This window comes from Indicator indicator, chromosome 26, assembly GCF_027791375.1.
Source record: "Indicator indicator isolate 239-I01 chromosome 26, UM_Iind_1.1, whole genome shotgun sequence".
Classification (NCBI taxonomy): Eukaryota; Metazoa; Chordata; class Aves; order Piciformes; family Indicatoridae; genus Indicator; species Indicator indicator.
Window position 1 is genome coordinate 552994 of NC_072035.1, and position 23358 is coordinate 576351.

Sequence of the window (23358 nt, forward strand, 5' to 3'; positions counted from 1 at the left end):
GAATGTATAAAGGAATGAGATCTCCGTCAGACCCTGCAAATTAGCAGCTGAAAACTGAAACCACAGGAGCTGCTCTTTTCCTTAGCAAACCCAGGCCTCCACAGTTAGCTGAGGAAGTGAGTGTGGGAGGTTCAGGTGGCCAGCACACTTGTGAAACCGAGAGAACAAGAAGCCAGAGCTTTCCCTTAGAACTTAGCTCTTCCTGCTAACAAGTCAGTGCTGCTGAGGTTGCCCAAAGAAGGAGTTTCAGTCCAGATGAAGAGGAGTCCAGCTCTTTAAATCCAGTGGAAGAAGAGCACCTTGGTATCAGCAGACACAACTGGTATGCAATGTATCCTCCTCTCACACACTTGAGAGTAGGTACAGGGTATAGGAGCAACTAGGACTTTCTTGAGGAGCTTATGGCCACAGTTCAGTGACTGCAGCAGCCTCCTGCAGCCTCCTTGTTTTGTTTGGTTTGTGTTGGTTGGTTTGGGTTTTTTTTGTTTGAGAGACAAGTCATTGCTACATCAGAAGAAAAAAGGTGTGAAGGAGTTAAGAGGTCCTGGTGTAAAGAAGACACTATGGTAGAGAGCCAGCCAAGCATCCTAACACCTCAAGCCAAACTCCTTGCTTGGTCATCAGGTGCATTGCCTGGATTTAGGAGATTCTTCCATTTGGATGAGCAGGGATATGTCTACACTGAAAGAAGGCTTCAGTGAAGAAAGCAGAGCTGCAGGAAGTCGTGAGGGGGCTAATCTAGAGAGAAGGACAAGTGCTCCTTCTTCAGAAGCAAAGCTCACACTGCATGTCTTCAGCCTGCAGTTGTTTACGACAGGGAGAAGGAGCACTGGGTTTCAGTTGGACTGAGTTCCCAGGAGTAACTGGTACACCAAAAAAAGAGAGAGGTTCCTTCCCTGGAGAAGCCAATCTGAGTGTCTGCCTGCTTACTTCTCTCTCCAGGTCTCTGAATACACCACATTTTTTTGCAAAACCTGGTAGGAATGGCTTCTCTCTTTGTATTCATTGCTACATGATGTGTCATGCTCTTGCTCTTCTTCCTGCTTTGCAGTTTACTGATAAAGAAATAAAAATAAGCAGTGACTAGAAAAACTGTGCCTGGATGGGGTTTTCATTGATGGAAGGAGTCAGGGACAGAGGAGAGCCTGTCTTCTGAGAGTGTGGTGTTAGGGTAATGGATATTGTGTCTGTCTTGTTCTGGAAATGAGATCTTTACTACTGACTGTTGCAGATGCTGCACAATAAATTTTGCAAGCTGACCAAAATATTGAGTGAGAGTTTCTTTCACAGCTCCTGCTCTTTTAGCTTCACACCATCCTCTGCAGTGCCATCCTCTAACAGGCAGTGCCAAGAGCTAATACCAAGAGCAGTGGACTTTCCCATCACAGCCATCCTCCCTATGGCAATCCTATTACAAAAGAAGTTTATAGTTTCAAGGCTGGAGGTCACAGATTGCACAATACCACAGTCAGAACCAACATAAACCCCTTCAAGTGACTGAAAATCTTACAGCAGGCAAGAAGAGGCATTACCACTCAGCTACAACACTGGGTGGCTTATCTCTGTAGTAGGCTGGAGAGGAGGAAACACACTGCCTAAGCTTCTCCTCAGAGAAGTGAAGAAAGACTCTGCTCCCCTGAAAGCAAGCCAGCAGCACCATTTGACTCTTCACACAGTAGCTGGTTTAACAGGGTGAGTAAAGGGGAGCTCCCCCAATACAAGAAGGCTAAACATTTACCAATGTTGTTATCAGCTTGGCATATCTGGGTCTTAGAATAATTAAACCAGCAAGATGAGACCCTGGACAGTGTTGGAGGAGGACACAATTCACTAAAAGCCACATAGTTAGAGTTTAACTTCCTTGCTATTATCCCAAATTCTTATAATCTGAGTGTAAAAACCATACCTCCCACCTGACAGGCTTGACAAGGGCTCTTGGAGCAGGCAGGACTTCAAGGAGCAATGGCTGGTTTCCTCTCAGACCTGGTGAGTAGCCAACTTGTCTTCTCAGCCTAGTGATTAACAGCAGTGTGATCTTTACAGATAACAGCAAAGGGAATCAAAGAGAGCACATGGTTGGGACAACGCTGCTGCAGCGATAAAACCAACCACATGGCATCTCCAGAGAGAAATAGGAAAGAGTGAGAGGTTTAAAAAGAGGATCTGGGAAGTCAGGAAAGAATAGGCATTTTGAGGGAGATAGAGGAAATAGTAGCAGTGAAAAAGACAAAACAGAACCCCCCCACTGCCATCTACTGCCCTGCACTCTCCAGGGTACTCCTCTGTTTAGAGGGTGACTTAATAAAATATAACTGCTGGTGAACAGTGCTCTGAAATCCCACAGACATCATGAAAACACAGCATTTAAATAGAAGTCAGTCAAGCAGGGTGTCTAAGTGGACAGAGGTGGTTAATCCCTGGAAACTGATGAACAATGTCTCTGGAGAGGCAAAGTTGAAGGGAAAAAGATTCAAGCAACCTGTAGCTACTCACTGGTACCAAAGCAAATACAAACTGCCTGAAGAAGGCTTTTATGATCATTTTTTAATTATTATTTCTGTACCTAGCAGAACGAAGAGAATGGCATCTTTTCAGGCTGCTAATAAGGAAAGAAACATAGAGGAACGTGCAGATTCATGTTTTAGCAATTTCCCAGCAATTTTGCTGGATTATTGAACAACTCAAAATGGGGTTTTGCATTTTAAAGGCTTCTTAATGATAGAAATGTGAAGATACAAGATCTCATGAATCCTCTTACGGTCTGACAGCCACTCTGGTGTCAGGCACTGAGGATGTGTTTCATCATCTTCGGCAGGTTCAGCACCAGAAGCTGTTGCTAACAATCGTGGTGCAAGGAATTGGTGGAACCCATCTAGCCGGTTTTCAGATGTCTGTGATCAATTTTGCTTCTCCAGTAAGCAGAGCCTTCAGAAAACTACATCTGTAGCTGCTCTTCCTGGGACTAGGCTTCACACTTTGAAGATTCTCTAAAGAAACCTGCTAGATGTTGCTATCTAAGTCTGTTTCCAGTTCTTTCCAGTGCCATGCTGTTCACCGTCAAAGGGACAAAATAAGTTGGCATGATTGTTAGGAGCTGTGCTCCAAAGACAGCTTCCCAAAGAACTGTGTGGAAACAATATCTATCAACATCCTCACAGAATCACAGAACCACAGAATATTAGGGGTTGGAAGGGACCTCCAGAGATCAAGTCAAACCCCTCTGCCCACGCAGCATCACTTAGAGCAGGTCACACAGGCAGGTTTTGAAAGTCTCCTGAGAAAGAGATTCCACAACCTTTCTGGGCAGCCTGCTCCAGTGCTCGGTGACCCTCACAGTAAAGAAGTGTCTCCTTGTGTTGAGGAGGAACCTCCTATGTTCTAGCTTCTGGCCATTGTTCCTTGTCCTATCCCTGGGCACCACTGAAAAGAGAGTGGCACCTTCATCCTGACACTCACCCCTCAGAAATAAAGTCTAAAAACTAACTCTCACCCTTCAGGTCAGCCCTTTTCTCTTTTTACCCACTACCTGCAGCAGGAACAGAATCAGAGACTGGCTTGGGTTGGAAGGGACCTCTGCTACCAAAAAATCTGTGCTGGTTTGAGGCCAGCCAGAACATCTCTTGCCCCGAAAGGGACAAAAGAATGACACACGCAAACGGATTGGAGAGTGATGGAAAGTTTAAATGGAAAAGCAATTGGTGAAGCTACAGAGAACTACAAACTACAAAGCATAGTGGAAAAGAACATCCTAAAGCATACAGAACCCCTCACAGAATTCCCAAAGGCTTCCCAATCCTCCCTTCCTCCCACCTGAGGGTCTACCCAAACCCCCAGGGCTCTTTCTTCCCCCTCCCACTGCTAGGCAAGTCTCAGGCTGGCCAGGTCTGAAACTGCCCCCCCTCCATTCTCCTCCTGGCACTAGGCCTAGACAGGCCTAAGAGGCCTTGAGGATACTCCCCTGGCATTACCTGATAAGAGAGGACATCTCCCAGGGGAGCAGAGAGGGAAGAAAGAGAGAAAGAGAATGACTCTGCAGATGGCTTTATAGGGCACAGGATTTATGGGTAGAAATACGTCGTTTCCTGTGTCCACCCCTATTGGGCGAGCACCCAGGACTCCAGAGGTGTATCTCATGCAGCAGTGACAGGGGGCACCCAGCCCAAACTGCCACAAATGGTCATCTAGTCCAAAGCCTCCTTGCAGTGAACAGGGACATGCTTAATGCCTGAGTGGGATGAAAATCTCTTTTTCTGTCACAGCACATTCAGAAGTTCATCAACAAAACATGGCTGGAGCACTACGGTTCTGTGCTGTCCCAGGAGACGCTGACTTTGCTGTGGTCCCTCATTGTGTCTGTGTTCTGTGTAGGAGGGATGGTGGGCTGTCTGTGTAGTGGGTACCTGACTGCAAAGTGTGGCAAGTAAGTGTCTTTCCCAACAGCTTCCTAATCAGGGCTGCAATGAAATATTACTCACCCAACACAATGGGTATCAGAATTCTCATGACCCACTTTCTGAGGCAGGATTTCCTCAGCATGTGTAACTGCACCTAGGTATGCCAGAAAGATGAGAATATGCCACTATTTCTCATGCCCCTTCCCACAGTTTTTGGTGCTATACAATTCCTTCAGGTGCTATACAACGCCTTTATTTTTGCTGAAAATAGACTAAGACACAAATCTCTGAAAATTCGTCATCAGTACTGCCCTAGGGAGCCCAACAACACAGCAGCAGAGCAGAAGGGGCCAGGTGTCCTGTAGGCAAAATCTTTTTCATTATTAATTGATTGCAGCCTTAAAAAAAATAATTGTGCAGGTCCATTCCCTCTGTAAGGATATTCAGAGTCGCAGGTCCCTCAGGCCACATTCAGAACCCTCTCTTTGAGAGTAGCCATAAAGGAGAACACCAGAAGCATCTAGCCTGAGGTGGGCAGTGAAGCAAGTTCTCTGAAGCTGGATCTGCCTTGTTCTAGGGACACCTGCAGGGAGCCTCATCCACAGGATAAAAATGGAAAAGACCATTCCTTATCAGTATTTATCCTGCAGGAGTTTCCTTCAGCCTCTTGGGGGGGCTCACATAGTGTAAGCATGGAAAAGAGGAATCTAATTTCTCCCTTCCCACTTCTATCATGCCTTTTTAGAATCAGATACGTTCCTCCTATAAACAGTGGATATAAATTTAAACACAGCCATGGCTTGGTCTGCAAAATCCAGAGGAGAACAAGCAGGATTAGTCAAAGACGAAAAAACAAAGTGTGGATCATAGCCCTGTGCTGCTTGCTGTTGCAGGAAGAAATGTTTGCTGTTCGATGACGTAGTCCTGATCATAGCCACGCTGCACATTGGCTTCAGCAGGAAAGCCAGGTCTTTTGAGATGACCCTCGTCGGGCTTCCTCGAGGGCTTCAGTGCTGGTAGGACTCCCCCCACGACTCCATGGTAATGTGACAGCTGTGGGGTGCATACAGAAATCCTCCCGCTGGGAGTACCTGGCCATGCGCAGGAACCCCAGTGGAACAAGGACCAGATCGAGACAGGGTCAGATGAGCTGTGCTTTGCCTTCTAGAGCTCTTGGGGAGACAGGCATCTGATGGCTTAGCTAAACATCTTGCTTAGAGGAAAAGGCACTTTTTAAAAGGAAAAGGTACTTTTTAAAGGGAAAAGGTACTTTTTCAGCCTGTTACCATGGAAGATACATAGAGAGGCAAGAGCTACCTTTAAGCTGAAGGTGAAATGAAAAGAGCCCCTTTCTCTTGCTTTCTGTAGCTTTAGCTCTCTTCTTCACCCTAGGAATGAATATGAATGCCCACATCCAGTATGCTGGAGAGATCTCACCTAAGAAGCTGCGTGGATTTGTAAATGTGACCTCCTCTGCGTTCCTTGCACTAGGAAAAGTTGTAGCAAGAGTTCTCGGGTTACGGTATTTGTGCTACTCCTTCTCATCCTGTTTGCTATGTATTTGTCTTCTGCACAGTAAGAAACTTGTAATTCTTCCAGTCCTAGGAACAGACATACATTAAAAGGATGCATCTACCCCACAGCACTCACTAAGGTTTCCATGCTGTGGAGAGACAAAGGCCCTTCTCTTGAGAAAGGATGAATCCATCTCTCTGGAGTTGTGGAAGCTAAAGATGAAATGTAAATGCTCTTAGTAAACTTCTGAGATCTGAAATCTCTGCTGATTTCCTGATTTCCTCATGCAGAACTGCAGTATTGCTTCAGGAGGCTGCTGTGGGAATACTCAAACTCTGGTGATCTTTAGAAAACACTCAAATCACTGCAGCCTTGCAGCAGAAATAAAGCATTGGTCTGTTTGCCTTTCCGTAGCCTAAACATCTTCTCTTTGACTTGATCTGTTCTTGAATTGATCTTTTCAAGGCCTGTATGTGTATTGTGTCTCTTTAGCTAGTCTAGGATCTAGAAACCACCAAAGCAGTTGTAAATTGTACTTGTGCTGGATTATGAACACTCTCTAATGTGCCTCCATAGGGATCTTTTAGGAACTGAAGACACGTGGAACCTGCTCTTGTCCTTCCCTGGGGTGATGGCATCAATTCAACTGCTCTGTTTGCCATTCTTCCCTGAGTCCCCTCCTTATCTCTTGCTGCAAAAAGGAGACAAGGATGGTTGCTTGAGAGGTAAAACAAACCTTTAAATCGTTAATTTGGTAAGCTTTTGGAAAAGTGAAGCTAATGGAGGGAATCTATTAACCAGCTACAGATTTCCTGATAATTCCATGATTAGATCCCAGCAGACCAAGCAGAGCCATTAGAAATATTTGAGATTGAAATATTACAGAGTAAGTTGAAAGCCATTTTCTAGGCAAGTCTCAACATGTTTCCAGTTCTTTGCTGAGTGATTGGTGAGTCAAAGCATGGACTGAACTGCAACTGTTTAATGCCATTAGAAGTTGAAAGACACAGAGCTCTGTGTGGATCAGATGATGGAGGAGTATACTCTGTTCTATCTCTTCTGTAGCCATGAAGCAGCTCTGGGTAGAAGCGAATTAGCATGAAGAATTTGATTGATGAAGGAAAAGGCTACAACAAAAGGCAGTAAAATCGTCTCAGTCCTAGAGGTGCTGAGAGAACCATCAGTGTATCCACAGCTGATCACCATGCTTCTCCTTTTGCTGATTCTGCAGCTCTGTGGCCTGAGTGCAGTTGAATACACTCTATTTCCATGCTTAAATCTACTGTTAAGTAACCAAAGCACCACAATTCCAACTTGATGCTTTCCTCTGGATTTGCATTACTCCTCCTCACACAGAGCCCACTGCCTGTGAACATCTGTTGTATCATTACCAGCATTCTTCATACCTTTAATGGAGCTTCGAATGTAGGAGCACAAGAGAACGACTCTGCCTGAGTCCCTGCAGGAACACAGCTGTGTTCATTTCCCTAATGGTACTCCCAAAGGCTCTGTGGGAGGAGGGATCATAAAGAACCTAATGCTTGCTACAGCTTGGAGATCCACTTGTGTAGGCCGCCAGCTCCACTTCCTTCGACTTCTGCAGCAGGAATGTTAGCTAGAACAGTCCAATTTTCATTCCTTTTGATAAAGATTTATCCATTAAGTGATTTCCTTTCAGTTGTTTACACATGAAGGTGGCCAAGCTCTCTACAGCCCAGGCTAATCACCACTTCCCTGGATGTCATTTTGATCATCTGCCAGTAGGTCTCTCTCCATTCTTAAGCCTGTGCACTCTTCTGCAGCTTGTGCATTACAGTTGTGAGCAAGGTGGGCAGAGAAGGCACTTCTGTGATCTGCTGATGGGGAACTGGTGCCCAGTCCATCAGAGACTTTACAGAGAGGCAGATTCTGCTTGGTGATTGCAAAAGGGTGACAGAACCAACTGGTTGTATAATAATGTATGGTCTGCTAAGACTGAGACTGCTTTTCTTTTTCTTCACTCCCTAACTTGTTCCTTTCCCTCTTTGGCAAAACATCTTTCCCTGTGTCTTACAGGCAGTATGATCCTTTCAACTGCTACCTTTTCTTCCTTTTTCTTTCTTTCTATTTTTTTTCTCCTGGACTTTCAAACCCTTTCTTTATCTCCATTAACCTTTTGATTTCTCACATCTCAGGCAGATTTGTCATCTCCATTAAGCCCCAATGATGCACTGCTGCTTTTGTAGCTACAACAAAGCTAAGCTTTGTTGCTGGTGAAGTCCATGTCACATCTATTGGCTATGCTTCATTCTGAAAATATTTCTTGTTTCCCAGATCACCTTTTACACCTCAGAAATCTTTCAGACAGCCAACCTGCATGAAAGCATAATCCCATATGTTTCTCTAGGAGTTGCAGTCTCTGAGCTCATCTCTGTCATCTTCTGTGTAAGTCAGACCTTTCTGGGGCTTAAGGAGTTAAAGTGCCTGTGAGTTGAGTCTAATCTTCTCCTTATGAACTGAAGAAGCTTTTTTGGTACTGCATAAATCTGTAAAGTGGGTTGTTACCATCTAACCTTTCTGCAAGGAAATGAATCTTCTCCTTATGAACTGAAGAATTTGTTTGTGGTACTGCACAAATCTGTAAAGTGGGTTGTTGCCATCCACTCCCAGTTTTGTCCCACAATTTACATCTTTCTTCCCATCTTCATTTTCCATAATTTCTGATAGAAAATCCCTCCCTTGTTCAATACAGGTAGAATTAAATGTCATTCAAACATAAACAAGTGTATTTATTGCCATGTGCTTGTGGTATATTTGAAAGGAGTTGGAGCACACTTGCATTGATTGAAGTGTTTAAGAAGCAGGAGCTTCAATGCTGGGCAGCAATAACAATTCATAGCATTAAAGAGGCTGGAAGGAAATTAATAAATAATGAACTTGCTACCAATCAGATTTGTATTTTCTAAAGGAAAGAAAGAACTCAAGAGAGATGCTTGATTGGTGGGAAGACTGGCAGCTGGGTTTGCCATGCTTCCTTTTCACTCTTAGAGCTCCATTATTGATCGTTTTGGACGCCGGCTGCTCTGACCCTGGTGCTGCCTGACACAAGCCTTATACTGAGTGTAAACAAACAGCTCTCTGGGAGTAGAGCTGCCTCAGAACTCCTTGTGCAGGACAACAGATAGCCAATCCTTAACTTTCATGCCCAAAAGAGCAGGTCAGAACATCTTCTGAACATAAACTCAGCCCCTCTGCAAGGCTTTCTTTGTCCTGCCTTGTACTTCATCATTTTCTTTAAATCAGGCTTTCAGTCAGTCACTGAAAAACATTTTGTAAAGCCATTGGCCTGGCTCAGCTTTCCTCCAGCTCTCTGTCTGCCTGATGTCTCCAAAACTCCCATGTCTTCTTCTGCTGTCTTTTAAATCTTCATATGAGCATCATTGCCGTCACCTTTCCCACGTGCTATGCCATGCCTCCTGCAGCTGAAGCAGTGTGTGCTGATCCTTCCAACAACCACCAGTTTTCTCCTTGATGAAAGTGATCCAGCTGCATAGTGCAGCTCTCCATCTACTTCTGTGTGGGATGGTGGATAGTAGTGAGGAACCCATTGTCAAGGCTTGAGTAGTGGCAGTGTTGTCAGCCCATAAACTTTTGCTCCTTCCTGGTTCACAGGGATTTAAACATTTCCCTGAAGTTGTCTAATTCACTCAGAAAATGAGGTTGAACCAGGAACAAATTTCCCCAAGCTGTGATCAGCTCAGGGGACCTTAGAGCTGCCCTCCAGTACCTGAAGGGATCCTGCAGGAAGGCTACAGAGAGACTTTTGCTGAGGGTGTCAAGAGACAGGCCAAGGGGAATGGTTTGAAGCTGAGGCAGAGCAGGGTTAGAGTGGAGTTGAGGAAGAAGTTCTTCAGTACAAGATTCGTGAGAGTCTGGCACAGGCTGCCCAGGGAGGCTGTGGCTGCCTCCTGCCTGGGGATGTTCAAGGCCAGGTTGGATGAGGCCTTGAGCAGCTGAGTCTAGTTGAGAGGTGTCCTGGACCATGGCAGGGAGGTTGGAGGAGATGATCTGTGAGGCCCCTTCTGACCTGAGCCAGCCTAGGATTCTGTGATTTGTTACTTGTTTTGCAGACCAGGGTGCAGTTCAGTTCACTTCTGTAGATAGGTGCAGGCACCTTTAGCCTTCCACTGCATTCAGCACACAAAGCTAAGTAGTTCCAGGGAGCATCTATTACAGAGCTCAGCATCATGAGCTTTGTCCTAAGTGTAACTTCTCCTGCATGTCTGGATCAGCCATGATGCAGCTCTAGAATTAATTTTCATTCTGTCCCTCCTTTCACCTTTGCCTAGGATCTCTTCCTCTGGCTGCCTTACTGCAGTGTTATCCTCATCTTTTTGTTCATCATCGCCTATGGAGTGGGACCATGTGAGTATAACAGCAAAAGCAACAGGAAGCTTTGGACCACATGGATAAGCACAGGGCATGAACACAGGGAAGCAAAACCAGATACATCTTTGAAAATCAACAGCTTAGTCTGGACTGAAATGGAAGGAGTCACAATTTTTGATGACTCAATGACCAAGAAACAATTTATTTAACAAATTATTTGAGACGTTTCAGATTGATGAACCAGGACCCTGTTTGCTCTCACTGGGTTACAGACTCAAGCCAAAAAAATACTTGTTAATCAATTCACTGAGTCTTGTTTTGGAGGGTGTGAATGCTGCTCAGTGCATACAGGCTCTGCCTTTGCCTAAGGGCATGGCAGCCTCTTCTAAACCACCAGGGTTTTCTCAGCTCACCTGTAAAACCCTGCTCTGGCACACAGTCTGTCTCTTAGCATTGCTCTGTCCCTTCTCATTCTCTCTTAATGTCACCTCAACCACCTACATCTGAGTAACACCAGAACCAAATTCACAGCTCTCTGTTAAGTCTCCACTCACCTAAGACCAATATTTACTGTGGAAGTTCTCCGACTAAACCCTACTTGTACTTATTGCAGTCTTCAAACTCAAATGGCAGCCTTTATTGTTCCAAGGGCTGTATATGAGGCCCATGAATGTCTTGAAAACCTAACAGAATTCCCCTGGCAACAGAAGCCAGTTGTCTGCTATGGGCAATGGTGAGAAATGGGACATTAGGGCCAATCAGTTCTTTATTTTATACATCTTGGGTGGAGAGAAACTGCACTTCAGGGTGTTCTATCTCTATCCAGGGACAATCAGAGAAGTCTGTAGGGGGCTTCAGATAGAGGTGGCTGTGTTGCCACATTTAGCCGGACTTACTGGGGCTAGGTTTGACCAGTGATGTAAATTTAGTGAGTTGGAGGGAAATGGTTAGCTCTAACAAAGTCTCTATTGCTTTTTTTGTGCCTTTTTTCCCCTCAGCTGGAGCTGTTGCATCTGTAATGAATGAAATATTCACCCTCACAACAAGGTCCTCTGCTTTTGTCATTGGTGGAATTGTCATCTGGCTGGGCCTCACTTTCACTGGGATGATTTTCCCCTTTGCTGTCGTATGTAATTTGATTTGAATCTTCTCTTTGCCTCTACCAGTTTAAACTGGTTTTCTAGGCTGGTCTGGACAGGGAGTAGGAAGAAATGCCTTGCAGATGATCAAAGCTGTGGTTCCCTTATTGATACTGGTACAGGGAGACCATTTATGTCAAACACTTCCCCAGTCTGAAAATATATCAATATCCCTTTCAGTGAAATCAGCTTACTTCTCATTTCCCAGAGATATATCCCAAATTTAGAAGAATCTGTAGGTGCAAGTGTGGCCAAGGAAATCACTCATCTCATTCTATTTTCATCTCCAGATGCTTCTTGGTCCATTTTGCTTCCTCATCTTCATTGCTGTACTGGCAGTTTCAGTGATTCTCATCTATATGTTCCTCCCAGAAACAAAAGGAAAATCAACCTCACAAATGACAGAAGAATTCAAGGCATGCTGATTTAAGAAAAAAGATCCTCAGGCTGCAGAGGAGAAGGCTGCTGAAGAAAAGACTTTGCACCAAGCTCTGACAGGCCACCACAGGTGACTTCCACTGCCAAAGAGGCTTGTCTCAAGATGGAACTGAGAGCTAAACCTTAACATGGAATTTCCTCAATAAAATGTGATCCCAAAAAGTAATCCACAGCTAGCTTGTCATTAATCCAAGCATTCCCATCTTATGTTCATCCTTGCTTTCCATGCTGAGAGACAATGACTCTTTCCTAGGACACCTCTGCAGCAGGAAGATATGAGTAACTATGGACACTTCTCAGGAGTGGCACATGGAAAACATTCTCAGGCACAACACATCCATTTTATTTCAGGTGTTTCTACTTGGCTCTCATTTTAGAGCAACAGGATTTGTCTTCGTGTTTCTTACTTTTGTAAGCAAGCTCTGCTCAGGATTAAGAGCAGGATGAAAAGATGATGAAAGATGATTCAAGGGCTGAAGCACCTCTTTTATGAGGACAGGCTGAGGGCTGTTCAGCCTGGAGAAGAGAAGACTCTGGGGGGACCTTAGAGCTGCCTTCCAGTACCTGAAGGGATCCTACAGGAAGGCTGCAGAGGGATTTTTCCTAAGGGTTTCTAACAACAGCCATCCTCCCAGGCTGCACAAATCCAATGTGCCAAACCTCAGGAGGCCTCTTCTCCCAAATGCTTCCTACTGTTGCATCTCTTGCAGTTACTGATAAACCAAGAAGTCCATGATTAACCTGCCAGCATTAATGTTTGTGTGTGGTTTTAACTCCATGCCAAGGCCTCTCTTTCTCACCCTTCTGCAAGCAACATCTCAAATTGTGTTGACTACTCATCCTTCCTCTTTTTTACCCAAAGGCAGAGATCTAACAAGTAAGCTAAGCCTTTATGGTTTAGCTTTCTCATCTTTGTACTACTGCTTCCATGTCATTGACAGGAGGAGGGGCAATGGTTTGGAATGAGAAAAGAGCAGATTTAGATTGGATGTGAGGACCAAGTTCTGCACCATGAGGGTGACAAAACCCTGGCACAGGTTGCCAGGGAGGTGGTTGAAGCCCCATCCCTGAAGATATTCAAGGTCAGGCTGGACAAGGCTCTGAGCAACCTGATCTAGTGGAGGATGTCCCTGCTGACTGCAGTGGGGTTGGACTGGAGGACCTTTGGAGGTCCCTTCCAACCCAAATCATTCTATGATTTTATGATTCTATGATTCTAAATTTAGAGATTTCACTTAGGAAATGTTTTATGCCGAAGTGTCTTCTTTAGTTCCAGTCTCTGGGATTTTGCCATCCCAATTTAATTGGGAGTTTGGGATAATAACAAACGCAAAGTCTCAACATCAAAGCTAGAAGAAACCACCAAGTTCCTATTTTTCATCTAATAATGACATTTACTATGCCAGTGAAGCCCAAAGAGAACACCACGTATTTCACCTAATAATAAATAACAGTTCCTAAACCTGGTACCAGCTCAGCTGGTTTTTGCTTTGTGCAGATTATGGCAGATACACTCCTCACTCTGAATTGTAGAAATACAGGATTTTACTCTTCCTGGAAAACTGTTCAGATTTATTTCATTTTTTTCTTTCCTGAACCGTTCTCCTTTCCCTTTCCAAATCCCTGGATGCCCCCAGGGTGCAAAACTTCATCTGTTTTGAAATTTTCCCCCTGGGGACTGGACTAGATACAATTATTTCCTGAAATATTTAATCCAGCAGCATTAACTTTGGCCAGTTGATGTCAATAGAAGTGAGTGAAGACCAAAGAGTAAAAATTTAACTCTGCTCCCTGAAGCCAAATGCTCTCTGCAGTACCAGCAGGCAGGAGACAGAGACACAGAAGCCTGTGATGACAAAGACACATCACCTACTGGACAGCCAGCCCCTAGCCAAAGATGACAGGCTTCCTAGCAGACCTGGTGAGTACTCGGTGGGGTATCTGCAGCCCTGTTGTTGTTGTACACTGCTGCTGTTGGAGAGCAAACCAAATCAGTATCTCAGCTAAACCAGCAAGGCTCCTATTCACAACAAGCACCTCAGAAGTGGTTCTGCAGATATTTGCACCTCAGACACTCTGCCATCCATATTTTTATCAATACATTAACATTTCTGAAATGATTTGGTGTACTGGGAAATCTTGGCTTATCCTCAAACATCCTTTGCTTTGCTTACCTGCTGAAAAAGGAATTTTCTTAAACATATCACTAATTATTTAGTGCAAGAGCTGGCAGGCAGAGGTTTTGAAAGGCAGGGAACAAGGACTGGATGTTGGCAGATGTGACATCTTGACAGAAATGTTTGTGGCAGTCTGCAACATTTTTATTCTGGCTATGGTTGAGTCTTGAGCCCTCACACATCAGCGAGGCAGTTCTAACTAGGACAATGTCCCGTTAAGGAAGAGCTCCCAGCTCCCGCTGGGCTCACTTAACCTGTCGTCCAGGGAAGAGGAATACGGCAGGGCCCCTCTGAAAGGCTGGCATTTTGTCATTCCTGTAGGACTTATTCACTATGCCCTGCTGCAGAGGCTGCTGCAGTGCAAACCTAAACCCCGGGCTGGTTGTGCATTTTCAGATCTGTCGTTGACTAGTTCTGTAACTAACTAGTTCTGTAACTGACTAGTTCTGTAACTGACTGGGTTTATTCCCAAAGCTCCCAAGAGGCTAAGATGAGCAATGCTGCTTGATAAGGGCAGGAAGGGCAATAAGAGCTAGAGAAGACACTAACCTCCTACAGCACAGCTCAGCAGAACCAATCCAGAAAGGAAATTCTGGCCCAACACTTTTCCTTACTGCTCCCTCCTTTCCAGCTATGTAAAAAAAAAAGGATTTTCAAAAACTACCACACTGACAGAAACCAGAGTGAAAAAAATCTATGCTAGAAGCAATGTCAGGCTCTCTTTTTAACCCCTTTCAGTGCTCTGGGTTTTTTGTTGGCTTGTTGGGTTGGGGGGGGAGGTGTTGTTGTTTTTTCTTTAATTTTTAGATGTTTAATTTTTTTCTGTGGTTTCAGGAGGCTTTGCCACAAAACTTGAATTGAGGGATCACTGCACACTGTTCAAGGGCCTGAAAGATAGATAACACAGCAACTGCTTTCTCAGATAAGACAGGAAAAATCTGGGTACAGAAGGCCTGGGTACCACTGTGGGCACAGGTCTGAGCTGCAGCTAGCCTGGCCACTGTCCAGATAGCAGAGAGAAAAGTAAAACCTCCCTCCTCAAACCCACCCTGGCAAGTAGTAGCCCTGGATGACCTTCAGCTCACTACTCTGTGGATTAATTATCAATAAGAGGAAGGAAATGTAAAGGTCTCCATTGGATAAGGCTGGATGTAGGGAAATCACAGGAAGATGCACCCTTCACAGCAGGGCACGCAGAGGCATCATCCCTATCTGCAAACCTCTGGAGCAAATCTAAGATGCATTGCAAGACCAGCCTGATGCAGCTGCCTCACTGAGAAGACTTTGTTCTTTCTCTGCAGGTGCAGTACCGAGGCCTCTTCCAAATGGTCATTGTCCTGGGCATCGGTGGAACATTCCAGATCGGCTTTCAGATTTCTACCATCACCTACATGTCTCAGGTAGGCAAAGAGCACAGGGCACAAAGCTTAAGGGTGGCACTGAGCCTGCATTCCTGGCCTGAGGATGCTCCCTTGTGGCAATCAGCAAGGGCTCAGCCCCAGTGGTCTCCTCCCACCATTCTTCCCCATTGCTGTGCTGTCACGTAAAGCACGTCAAAGTGTTGGAAATGGAAGAAGAGAGAGGCCTGCAACTTGCTGTCTTTAGAACTGTTCCTCAGATGCACACTGCTTGCGGTGATGTCTTTTCTCCCCTATAAACCTACAGCACATGTGCCTGCTTCAGAAGTCTCATTTGACACTATTCTTCAGCACCAGTCTGTGCCTCAGTTCCTCAGGATTCAAGGGCAAAAAGCCAAAGAATATCCCCTTTTGATGGCAAAATGAACTGTTTCTGTTAGCTAATGCATGCTTAGAGCCTGTCTGAAAGAGTGACTTTAGCTGAAATAATAAAATGGTGTCCTAACACAATAAAATACCTGTGCTAGAGCCACTGTTCCTGTTACTGAGAAGCCTGTTTTCTGTCTCAGCACGTTAAGGCTTTCATTAACGAAACCTGGCTGGAGCGGTACGGACACCCCATCCACCAGGACAGCCTCCTGCTCCTCTGGTCTATGACTGTCTCCATCTTCGGTATAGGAGGTCTCTTGGGTTCTTCAGCAAGTAGATACCTGACTGTCAAGTATGGCAAGTATGTATCTTTAAAAGCAATTTGTCAGTTGAATCTCAGCTTCAGGAAATCGCAGTTGAGGTTTTCAGTATGAGGCAGACTTTCAGGCTTAGCTGTGACTGCCACACAGCCAGGTTAGCTCTGGTGTCACCTGGCCTTTTGTTGCTGCTTGCATTGTGCTGTGGCACTGGCTTATCAACTGTGCTGCCAGCTGGTCACACCAGATGCAGTTACTCAGGCTGGGAGGAAAGGCAGTCCCAAGATGAAGACTAAGTAGGTTTCTTGGAGGTGCTACTCAAAATACAGCAGCACTGAGATGCTCTGACATGCTGCATGTGTGCTTCATAATGCTTTTTGCAAGGGCAGAAAAGCTTTAAGATTCTTCTCCACTACAACACCCAGAAGTGTTTCCAAACTCCCCAGTCCAGCACTGTGAGCACAGCGTAGCCAGTGCCAGCCATGTGGATGGGCTGCTTTTGTCCTGGATCACAGGTGTATAATTTCACAAAACCAGCAAGACAATTTCACCCAAGACATCCTACATGCTGGGAGCTCAAGTGCCATTCCCTTCTGATTTACAGAAGATCTTTTTCCTTTCTCATGTTTTCAGAAAGAAATGTCTGCTGTGCAACAACCTGCTGATGATGGTGGCAGCATCTGTCATGGGCTTCAGCAGAGCAGCCCAGGCCTTCGAGATGATTCTCATTGGACGCTTTATGTGCGGAATAAGTGCAGGTAAAAGATTTCCCCTCCCAGGTCAGCAGGCTCTCCCCAGATTTTACATCTTTATTCGAAGTAAATAAGAACTCTTCACTAAGAAAATAGTGCACCTACATCCCACACGGAAAGCTGTACATTTCCTAAGAGCAGGGAATTGCACTGTGGAAAAAACCCAAACCAAACAAACAAAACAACAAACCCAGGAATCCGCTACTTCTGTAGAGAAAGTTAGAAAATCTAGTGGTGGAAAGAAATCTCAGCCATGGGCTGAGGTATGAGAAACAGTTTGGTGCATGAGGTTAAATTACTTACATGCAATTTTCCGTCCACTGCTTACGAATGCCTTCTTTTTTCTCTCTCCCCATTCTCACTTCAAGGTCTTTGTGTCACTCTACATCATCAATACGTTGGGGAAATTTCCCCTAGGAAGCTTCGTGGATTTGTAAACTCTAGCTCCTCTTGCTTTTGGACACTGGGAAAAGCCATAGGGCAAATTTCAGGACAAAGGTATAACAGTGCTGATTTCCCACCCAATTCATTTCTGGATCCCCTCTCTTTTGATTCTTCCTGTGCTTTGTCATATTTTGCTTTCTCTCCTCGAAACCAATGCAATGAACGTTGGGATTTTTTTCCTACATACATATTTTATCCCCACCAGGGAGCTGCTGGGCAGCCAGTCCCTCTGGCCCATGCTGATGGCATCCTGTGGACTTCCAGCACTGGTCCAGATAGTCACTCTGCCCTTCTTCCCTGAGTCCCCACCATATCTCCTCATGCATAAAGGAGACCAGGAAGGCTGCAAAAAAGGTAACCAAGGGCTCCAGGTTCCCGTTCTTCACTTGGCTTTCAAATGGTTTGTGATATTTGCCCTCCTCATATGGAAAATGATCAGTAGGACAAAATTGATCCTTGCTCATTTCTGAGATGACTCTCTGAATACCTTCTGAGTATATTTTCATTGTAGTCCTCACACAGACCATGAAACTGCTTCTCACTACAGTTCCGTACTAGAAAAGCTTTGGCATTCAGCTTGAGACCACATGAGCAGTCAGTCTGCTGCTGAGTGATAAGTTACAGATAGCTGCTTGCAGTGCAGGGCTCTACAGGGCACCCCTCAACTCTGATTGTTGACTGTGCACTCTGCTCTTACCCTAAGAGGAGAAGGGAGAAAAGTGGACCAGTGGGCTGGGAGGGAGTGATCCTGCACCTCAACAGGCAGCTCTGTCAGAACAGGTCCCTCTGTGCCGGAGAGGACCAGGGCTCTGGAACTCCCTAGAGGACATCTCTGCCTCACCCCACAGCCCCAGCCCATGCATGCTGTGCTGCCAGACACTTGCATCACCTACTCAACAAACTCCTTAGGCAGCAAACAACAGAAATGAATTTATATAGCAGGTCTTGCTCTCCTTCTCCTCCACAGCCATAAGGCAGCTTTGGGGAGAAGGCCATCACCAAGCAGACTTTGATGACATCATGAAAGAGAAGGCAACAATGAAAAACACCAAGATCTTGAGTGTCCTGGAACTAATGAGAGAACCAGCTATCCGTTGGCAGCTGTACATGATAGTTATTCTGACCGCCACAGTTCAGCTATGTGGCATCAATGCAGTTGAGTGCATTTCCCCCTTAAAGCCTCCAAACACTTAGTGAAGACCTCAAAGGAGACATCTCTCTCAGGCTTCTCAGGCCACAACTTGCTGGTTACCAGCTCTCCTACAGCAGTAGCAGCAGTCAGCAAAGCTTGGCCAGGCTCCTCATGTGACATCCCTTTACCCAGCTCTTAGGAGGTCCTTGCTGGTGTGACCTCCTTCAGGAGTTAGGCCATTTTTGGAAGCCATCACAAGGCCCCACAACAGACTCTTGCAAACGAGCCCACTCTTGATGCAGCAAAATCTACAATGTAGTTTTAGATGCCTGCTCTCTGCCACTGCTGCTCTTTGCCCCCCAGCTCTCAGCACCCCAAGATGTTGAGGAGGCAGTACCCACACTCTGCCTTTAAAGCTAACCAAGGAGCTTGCTTGCTGTTCTGCCAGCTTTTGCAGTTCTCACAGCAGCACTTTTCTGGGATGAATTTTGAAGCCACAGCTTTGCAATTAGCTGCATGATTCTTCTACCTCTAACATCACAATGCAGCCACATCTGTGAAAGAAATAAACAGCTGGGTCTAATCCAGCCTAAGCTGGAATTTTTATCCTCTCGGTATATCCCTGCAGAGACAGTTGAGAAGATGTTTGCTTCACCCCCTCATGACTCCATAACCCATGCTCCTCTTGAGAAAGAAGAGTTTATCCCACAGTTTTTGGATGGACTCCAGAACTGATAACACACCTGGCTGTTTCTGCAGGCACCTAAAGCAGGACTCTGCAAACCTAATTACACTGCAGCAGCTAGAGGTCCTCCTATCCCAACATTTTATCAGTTATTCAAGTAACTAATTAATTATGTTTTACAATGTTTTTGTCTGCCAATAAAGCAAATGCTACCAAAAGAGAGTGCAGCTCACGCCAAAGCTGAAGAGCAAGCTCCTTGGTTAGCAGCTCCTCTCCAGGGCAGTCTCTCACAGATATGGGTAAGAAATCAGGGTTTTTTTTTCTTCTCTTACTGATTTATGTGTTTATTCCAGATTTATTTTTATACCTTTGAAGTCCTCCAGGCAGCTGGCTTTGAGGAAAGAATGATCTCCTACATGACCCTTGCTGTTGGCCTCTCTGAATTTGTAGCTGCTGTGGTTTGTGTAAGTGACACTACTATGGGAATGGGTCACAATTTGCTCCTCTGGCACTGATACCAGTGGCATTTCTGCCCTTCAGAGCTCCATCATTGAGAGAATGGGCAGGAAAGTGCTGCTAAGAGGAGGCTATTTGATCATGGGTTCACTGCTTGCTGGTATCACAGTGACACTCTCCCTACAGGTAAGGAAACTCTTCTCATGGCAGATTTCTCTTTCTCTTCTATTGATAACATTTGCTCACAGGCAAGACCATGTTGCTGAGAGGAAAAATGAGGCTTGAAAATGCCAAAATAGCTTCCATGTTACCCTCTGGGATATTCATATCCTTAAGATCAAACTCATCTATACATAGGATTAAACCACCCTGTACTCCCACCTTCCTTTCCATGTGATACCATGAGCCACATCCAGCCTAGCCTTAAAAACTTCCAGGGATGGGGCATCTACCACCTCCCTGGGCAACTTGTTCCAGTGTCTCACCACCCTCATGGGGAACAACTTCTTCCTAACATCCAATCTGAAGCTACCCATTTCTAGTTTTGCTTCATTCTCCCCAGTCCTATCACTCCCTGACACCCTAAAAAGTCCCTCCCCAGCTTTCTTGTAGCTCCCTTCAGATACTGGAAGGCGACAAGAAGGTTTCTTCAGAGCCTTCTCTTCTCCAGACTGAACAACCCCAACTCTCTCAGCCTGTCCTCATAGAAGAGGAGCTTCATCTCTCTGATCATACTTGTAGCTCTTCTCTGGACACCTTCCAGCATGTCCGTATCCTTCTTGTAATAGAGGTTCCAGAACTCCAGGTGGAGTCCCACCAGAGTGGAGCAGAGGGAGAGAATCATTACCCTTGACCTGCAGGCCACACTTCTCTTGATGCAGCCCAGGATCTGCAAGTGCACATTGGTGGCTCATATTGAGCTTCTCATCTGCCAGCACCCCCAAGTTCTTTTCTTCAGGGCTGCTCTCAAGCCAATCCCTGCCCAGCCTATATTGATGCTTGGGATTGCCCCGACCCAGTTGCAAGACCTTGTACTTGGTCTTGTTGTACTTCACGAGGTTGGCTTTGCTGCAGAAGATGCTGGGAATGCACATTTTTTTTTTCTCACAGTGTGGGGTTCATCTTTGTAACTCTGTCATTGCTGCAGCTTCTTCAGAAGCAAGTCATTCCTCCAAGAGCAGCTCTGTAGACACTACCACAAAATCAGCCTGGAAGCAAGGTGGCAGCAGACTTCCATTCTTGTTTCCTTCACGAAGGATCTCAAGTGCAGGGAAGAAGATATGTTTTTTTCCTAAAGCATCAAGTCTTGTATTTTCTTGACTAAGATGTAGGAAAGTTCCTTTTCAGTACCAGTTATTGAGCCTATCACTTAATAAAAGTGAAGAAATGTTATTTGGCCTCCCCATATCTCTAAGGATTGGGGGTAGAACATGGGGTCAAGAAGAAAGGAGGAAAGGGTGCAAAAATGATTTTCAGACTTTCTTTAATTGAGGGCTTCCAAGCTGGGCAGCTGTCCTGCACCAGGAAACCTGCTTCTGTGCTCACCTAGCAAAAAGCTCACTGCTCCGCCCACAAGAAAAAGCATGACTCACATTGCTCACATTTCTCTGCCAGTCTTTTCACACTGTCTGTCTTCTCCTGAGGTGGCAGTGCTGGAAAACAAGCAGCATTTCTCACCTATGGTTATCAACAAATTTCACTCCAAAGTTCAGTATGTTTGAGTTTTTGTTTTTTTCCTTCCCCAGGACTGGTATTTCTGGATGCCGTACTGCAGCCTCTGTCTGATCATCCTGTTTGCAGTTGTCTTTGCAGCTGGGCCAGGTGAGTATTTCGTTCGAAAGAAATAAAGGAATCAAGTCATGTGAGTTTATTCATATGGCTAGGAAAATACTGAAGAATATTGAATAATATTTAGCATAAGTAAATTCATTTAACATGTTGTAGTTATTTAAATGTCGTGGGTCCAATCATTGGCCAGAAACTTCGCTGCCATCAGGTTTGGATTTTGCTAATGAGAGGACAGGAAGAGAGCAAAAAGTGCTTATCAGAAAAATACAGCAAAGAGAGAGCAAAAGCAGATGGGAAGAAGAGGGTTTTTTCCTTCTTTTTTTTTTCTTTTTTCTTTTTACTTTATTGTTTTTAACTAAGAAAAGAAAGAAAAAGAAAAGCAAGAGTTCCTTTAAGTTCAATATTCTGTAATGTTACATTTTATCCATGGACAGCAGTGCTGAAAATCCACTTTGGAGTAATTCTTCGTGTGGGATGTTCTATCTGCTCTTCTTTCTTTCTTTGTTTCAAGCCTATTACTTTTTAAAAGATTTGCTTTCCCAGGAACTGCATCCAGGCAGATCACTCATTGGTGATTTAGCAAGATCATGTTGGGAATTCTTGTTAATAATAAGAATTGTTATTCCAGCCTCACACAACTTCTTTCATGAGATGTCAGACTTTCTCAAGCATTCATAGACGCAGAGATCACAGAATCACAGAAACATTTAGGTTGGAAAAGACCCTCAGGATCACTAAGTCAAACCAACAACCCTACTCTACAAGGTTCACTCCTAAACCATATCCCCAAGCACCACATCCAAATGACCTTTAGATACATCCAGGGTTGGCAACTCCACCATCTCCCTGGGAAAGACGCATAAATAGTTTAGGTTAGAAAGGACCTTGAAGATCATCTACTTCCAACTCACCTGCTGAATCTCCCCAATATATGCAGTTGAATAATTTACCACCTTAATAAGACGAATCCTAGCAGTTTCTAAGATGCCACAAAAATCTTATTTTCTAAAATCCAGTGGCATGCTCAAATCTTTTGAATGCCAGTCCATGACAGCAGCATCTATTTGTTGATTGCATAACATCAATGCACAATCCAAATGTCCAAGCCAAACACATTAACAGTTCTTACTCTTCTTTCCCTTCAGCTGGTGCCACAGTTGCTGTCAGGGTTGAAATTTTCCAGCTCTCCTGCAGACCTCCTGCCTTTGTGATCAGCTCAGTTATCACCTGGGCGGGTGTCTTTGTGATTGGAACAACCTTCCCCTTCATTGTGGTGAGTGCCTGTTCTTGGGACGCTCCCCAGGGCCACTGAGCTCAAGCTGGCCGTGGGAGCACAAAGAGCAGCAGGACGTGATAATGCCATGTCAGTCCAGACCGGTCTTGGCACCTGCTCTGCCCAGTCCACTTTGCAAGTGAAGGGCTCTAATTTAACAGACTGAAATCTAAAGGTATCTAGTACCTGATTTAAAGGTGTTTAATTCAGACTGGAATAGTTGTTAGAAGTTGAAATGCAAAGATCTTATCAAATTCAAAGTACTTTGGAACCCAGCTACAAAAACTGTGACAAGAAAATGACAAAAGGAAAGATTTGCTCATCTTGCCCTCTTTCTAACTTTGCTCTTCCCTGCAGGAAAGACTCAAGCACTTCTGCTTCCTCATCTCTATGGGGGTACTTTTCACTTCAGGGATAATTATCCATCTGTTCCTCCCAGAAACAAAAGGAAAATCAATCGTGGAAATTACAGAAGAATTCCATAAGCTAAACTTTAAAAAGAAGCACATTCCAACAATAACAAATCACCCCAGAGAGGATTGCACCTTCTGCACCAGGCTTTGACTGGTCCTTAAAAGGAGTGAAGCTTTCTCCAGAAGAAGGAATAAAGGCCTTGGTAATTTTCTGGCTAGCAAGTCAGTCCACATGGACTGTCAGCCTTCACATCTGTCACTTACAAGGTTTCCATTTTGCCAAACCAGCACCTTTCTTGAGCACTCCACTCAGGGCAGCTTAGAAAAGGGGTGATGGCTG

At 44.9% G+C, this 23358-nt stretch overlaps 1 protein-coding gene and 1 pseudogene across 1 annotated transcript; both read left to right on the forward strand.

Annotated features, from left to right (window-relative positions):
* The first annotated feature begins 1962 nt into the window (after positions 1 to 1962).
* LOC128975842 (solute carrier family 2, facilitated glucose transporter member 11-like) lies at positions 1963 to 11928 on the forward strand (annotated as a pseudogene).
* A 1823-nt stretch (positions 11929 to 13751) lies between these two features.
* Positions 13752 to 23169, forward strand: LOC128975762 (solute carrier family 2, facilitated glucose transporter member 11-like). The gene is made up of 12 exons (XM_054392786.1): positions 13752 to 13775; positions 15333 to 15431; positions 15959 to 16119; positions 16709 to 16833; positions 17196 to 17325; positions 17477 to 17625; positions 18239 to 18426; positions 19442 to 19552; positions 19629 to 19730; positions 21290 to 21365; positions 22478 to 22605; positions 22963 to 23169. Exons 1-12 carry the CDS (start codon positions 13752 to 13754, stop codon positions 23167 to 23169), a joined length of 1500 nt encoding a protein of 499 aa, XP_054248761.1.
* The last annotated feature ends 189 nt before the right edge of the window (positions 23170 to 23358 follow it).

What these genes read in the sequence shown, in the direction of transcription:
- LOC128975762 (XM_054392786.1), top strand. Translation starts at nt 13,752, where the DNA reads ATGACAGGCTTCCTAGCAGACCTG. An exon ending in CAGGCTTCCTAGCAGACCTG is followed by an intron (nt 13,776 to 15,332) that starts GTGAGTACTCGG and finishes CTTTCTCTGCAG; the next exon opens with GTGCAGTACCGAGGCCTCTT. An exon ending in AGCTATGTGGCATCAATGCA is followed by an intron (nt 18,427 to 19,441) that starts GTTGAGTGCATT and finishes TGTTTATTCCAG; the next exon opens with ATTTATTTTTATACCTTTGA.